Genomic DNA, 4,811 nt, shown 5'->3' on the forward strand with positions numbered 1-4,811 from the left:
GACCTCCTTGAAAAACATATCTGACTTGAACGTCAAAGTGTTTTCTAGAGATCAATGACTAGTGAGAGTGAATTACATTCGTGAAGGGAGTTAGACGATTATAAAGAAAAGCACTAGAGAATTGATCATAATTGAAGTTGAGCTAGGAAGGACGATCGTCTCTCGTACCCATTCAACCAAAACACATCTAGTATTTTTTATTGATTTTTTTTTTATTTTAATCGTGTCAGAGTACTTATGCTAAGCTGGGATGCACACAAGGATGGTTTTTTCTCCTCTTTTCCACCTCCTTCCAGGTCAGTTTGTGTAGATCTGTCATTGGTTGGAGAAAGGTTTCCTATGTTTTTCTGGGTTGTTTTTCTTCCAGGATCAGTTTGTGTAGAAACTGGTTCAGATTTAGCACACCGAGAAACTGTTGGTTAGATAGTTTTCAAGTCCAAGTTAGGCCAGTAGAGAGAATTACAAGGATTTAGGTTGATCATCATGACTGAACCTTATAGTTTACAATAAGTACAACATGCAAAAACCAAGGATTTGATTTCTCTAAATTGTACACCAAGTAGGAAATAGTAATTGTTGATTAATCAACAATTGAGATTATAATAAATTTATTTTCACACACGTATGTATCTTATTAAAATCTCAATCATTGATTATCAACTTTTATTACTATATTTTATCCTTTGAAGTGTACCCTGCAAAACCAAGATGATAGAACTTTCCCCTTTGCTTATCCAACTCAAGAATCAACTGAAAAAACATGTCAAACATAATAAGTCTTGAGTGGGAGATTGATTCAGATGAACATAACTACAGGCCTGGAAGTTGTTCACCCAAACATGTTGTGATGGCCTCATTAGCCTTTTGTGGTTCAGCCCTTTCATCCCTTTTCTTCTTTTCCCTGAAGCAAAATTTCAGCTCAACTAATCAAAACTTTGCTCAGCAAAACAAGCAAGTTATAAGTGCAAATATGTCACATTTATTAGTTCTATAATTTATTTCTTGTCAGACTAATAGTACATTCAACATTTCAAAATCAACTTTGCCAAACAATAAATCAAATAAATAGTCAGTAGAGTTAGAAACTACAAAAATCTCAAATTTAAACTACATGTTAATATGTTAATACATATGTTTTATTTTGGGCTAAAAAGTCATAAATATTTAATATAATTGCAAATTCAAACTAGTGGGAATGTCTGGATTTTACTTCTTTTTCAGCTTTTACATTCACCAATTATATATTTCAAGTGAAAAACCATGAAATCAGAGAACAATGGAATGACAAGGTTTCATATTTACCTGTCAACATACTCCTTCAGCAGCTCTTTTGCTTGAACCAACTTTGAGAGCAGGTTGCGATACACGTCCAAGTCCCGATCAACACTTCTTTTGTTGATGTTCAAAGCCGCACAAAGCTGTTAAGTTCACACCAAAGAGGAATTTATAAGAGCTACAAATATTAACTAGGATGCACAAAATAGAAATTTCTGCTATCATATATTGAGAGTAATCTGGTAGAAAGACACACAATGTTAATCTCTTCTAATATGATAGAGTTTCTTGGTTTGCAATTTGCTACAACTCATGTAAATGAGAGCTAGGCTTGGTAGTTTCAACTTCAAATTGTAAATGCAAAATAACTGTTTAAAAAGACTTCCCTACCAATATTTATAGGTAAATAAATTCAGTTTCAGTTCATGAGCTAAAATCAGCTTCGACAATTAATGCAAAAAGTTTTCTCATTCAACCTTTACACTGTGCATACCTTGATTTAGCTTATGACAAAAATTCAATCCATTTTACCTTTCTATCTTCTTTTCCCAGGAGTTCTTTAAAAAAGTATACCAAAATCGTCAAAAATTCAAATCATAAGTCTCAAATGAATCGTTTAACCTTGTCCAAAATTGTTGGATCCGTAGCATTTGCCAACTCAAGCAGACGAAATAGTCCAACTGCAAAGAAACGATTATAACTGAATTCACCTTTCCCCGCTGCTCTTTCTGCTATTTCCTTTAGAATCCCCTCAACTTCTCCTTCTTTGGATGAAAACTCAAGAAGGGAACTTGGGTTTTGAACCCGAGCCCACTCTTCCAACTTCCTTGCATCTATTCTGTATAAAACATCATTATATAACATAAAAATTATAGAAAATAGTCTTTGAAATGAACAAGTTCAATAAGGGTTTTTCATCTTTATAAAAACCACTTTAAAAGTTTCACCTATTAATTAAGCTACTATGATTTCTAATCCATTGATGTAAAAAGTGCGTATAAATTAAACTCAAATGCAAATCCTTAAAAATGACACTGATATTAGTGCTTTCATTTCTGCTAATGATTTTGAAAAGGAAGAACAAAACAAAAACTACACAATGTCCTAACCTGTATTCTTGTGGATCTTCATTCAACGCCTTAATGTAGGCTTGGAAGATGGCATCTCGGTCCTCATCACTAGGATACCCTTCCATGAGTTTATCATACACAGTGACAAAACCAAGAGCAAACACAGGGTCATAGCGGTATGATCTCTTGTATCTCATTAAATGTTGCTGCACAATAAGCTCCTGCAGCACTGTGTTGTAGATACTAGGAATTGGTCGCTTATATGCCTTCAGGAAATTCAACTTTGTCTCCGAAACAGTGGGAGCATCTGCACACCATGCAACACATAAATGAATGTGTGAAGAGAGAGAGATAGATACACTCATATATATACCTTTTCTTCCTTAATTTGTGGGGTGATAGAAATAACTTGAGTTTTTCTCATAACACACATAAACACACAAAGCAAGTTCAAAAGAAAGACAATAACCTGTGACAGAAGACAGGCATTGAACAACCATGTTAGAAGTGGAGTTGGAAGCTCGAACGCCAACATGGTGGTTGGAGAAATGAGTGCGGAGGCCAAAGAAGTCTGAAGAGGTGGCGAGAAAAGGAGTAGAGGAAAAGGTTAGTTTTTTTCTTTCTGGGCAGTGAGTGATTGCAGAGAAAGAGAGAGAAGTGAGAGCCGCCATGGATGGAAACTAACTGAAAAAGAACGAACACGGCAAGAAAGAGAGCGAACGAGATGAAGGACAAAATCGAAAGAAGATCTGCATTGCATTGCTTTCAAACGCACGTTTGTGTTGGAATGAAAACAAGACAACAGATCCAAAAGCTTATCCACACTGTGAAGTCTCAAACTGAAACTGAAACCTTCGTTTGTCCGCTTTCCAACCAGCCACTCACGTGACGACACGTTCAACTTTCGCACTCTCGTTTTCTTTTTCTACGCTAAAACAATAACAGAGTTACAATTTTCTGCAACTGTTGTGTGGAAGTTACACCAACACAGCATTAGAACAAAAAACTAAAATGCATTTACTATTAATATATTTGAGATTTTCTAAACTGCGTAAATGTGAAGAATGCATTTTTGATATGATTATTGGGTGTTATAGTGGTTTGTAAGAGGTAGCTAAAGCTGCTTTTCTTCTACGGTTTTTGACACATCTCACATCTCTGTCTAACTGCTGCCCGAAAGGAGATTGATTTTTGAGCAGTCAGATTAACCTGTCACATACCATCTCATTTTATAAGACTTTTCTTAAGAAATTATTTCTTCTTTTTTTTATACGATCTTTTTGTAATTAAATGGTTTTTTCTTTCTGAAATATTTAAAATTTGTAAAACTTGAAATTATCGATAAGTTTATTTGTTTTTGACTAATTTTTTAAGGAGGATAAATTAGTTAAGAAAATCTTATGAATATAACAGAGGGAACATTAAGTTGAAAATTGTGATTTCTTTTTATAAAAAAAAATCATCTCAAATGACACGTCCCTTTTATTTTGATAAATGATACAGATGCTATCCAAGACCTATTCAAAAGTCAATTTACATCATTTTAATTTTTTGTAAACTCTTTGATAAATTGGTTAGTTAGTAATCGATTTTACTTAGAGTTGCATCAATTACGATAAAAAATATCATATGACAATGAAATTATGACACTTGGTCTATTAAGTACAAAAAATTATATTTTTTTTGTCTTTTTTCTAAATTGATTTAATAAAGGATATGTTGTTAAATTACACTAACTGTCATGGTCAGAGTTGACGTTAACGAGACGTGACATTACAAAGAAATTTTGTATTAAAAATTATAAATGTAATCATATTTTTGGAAGGGCAAAGTAGGAATAATTAAAAACTTTAACTGCTGACCCCTTTTAATTGTGAAATGTAATTGAGATTGGGGAAAAAATTGGGGGTAGGGTTCGTGTGAGGTAATTGGAGAAAAATTGGCATTCTTTCTTTATTCGATTCGAAGCGTGAGAGAGTTTCTCTTTTGAAGAACGTCGGTTTTGAAGCGAGGGTGCATGTGCAGGTTCCTGAAATAAGTTAAGCACGAGGTGAGGTGTGGGTCCTTGTGCCGTTGGAAGCACAAGACTGAATCATGTGGTCAGTGGAGGTTAATCTGAAGGAAGGTTAGTGTTTGTGCTTTATTGTCTTTGTTTTTATAGTTGGGAAACTGCAATATTCATTGGTGGTCCCTCATTGATGTATGTTTTGGTCTGCGTTGTTGAGGATAATGTGGTCCCCCATGTATGTTTAAAGTTATTTGACCGTGTCTTTGTGTGTGTTGTTAGAGTTTTAATAATTTTTTTTTTGTCGTCATATGTTTGCATAATAGGTGTGTAGATATATTTATATTGTGTTGTGCGTAATGGACAACTCTATTGAGTGTGTTTTCCACCATGGAGGAAAGTTCATTAATGATGGTACCCTAAAGTATGAAGGGGAGACAACAACCTTGTCCTTTGACCCT

General features: G+C 34.2%; 1 protein-coding gene across 1 annotated transcript; it reads right to left on the bottom strand.

Annotated features, from left to right (window-relative positions):
• Nucleotides 1–413: 413 nt before the first annotated feature.
• On the bottom strand, nucleotides 414–3,130 carry LOC106769746 (protein THYLAKOID FORMATION1, chloroplastic). The gene is made up of 5 exons (XM_014655484.2): nucleotides 2,815–3,130; nucleotides 2,385–2,652; nucleotides 1,897–2,113; nucleotides 1,303–1,418; nucleotides 414–901 (listed from the first exon to the last, which is right to left on the bottom strand). Exons 1-5 carry the CDS (start codon nucleotides 3,014–3,016, stop codon nucleotides 811–813), a joined length of 894 nt encoding a protein of 297 aa, XP_014510970.1. The 5' UTR covers nucleotides 3,017–3,130; the 3' UTR covers nucleotides 414–810.
• Nucleotides 3,131–4,811: the final 1,681 nt, after the last annotated feature.

Source organism: Vigna radiata, chromosome 8 (genome assembly GCF_000741045.1).
Source record: "Vigna radiata var. radiata cultivar VC1973A chromosome 8, Vradiata_ver6, whole genome shotgun sequence".
NCBI classification, from domain to species: domain Eukaryota; kingdom Viridiplantae; phylum Streptophyta; class Magnoliopsida; order Fabales; family Fabaceae; genus Vigna; species Vigna radiata.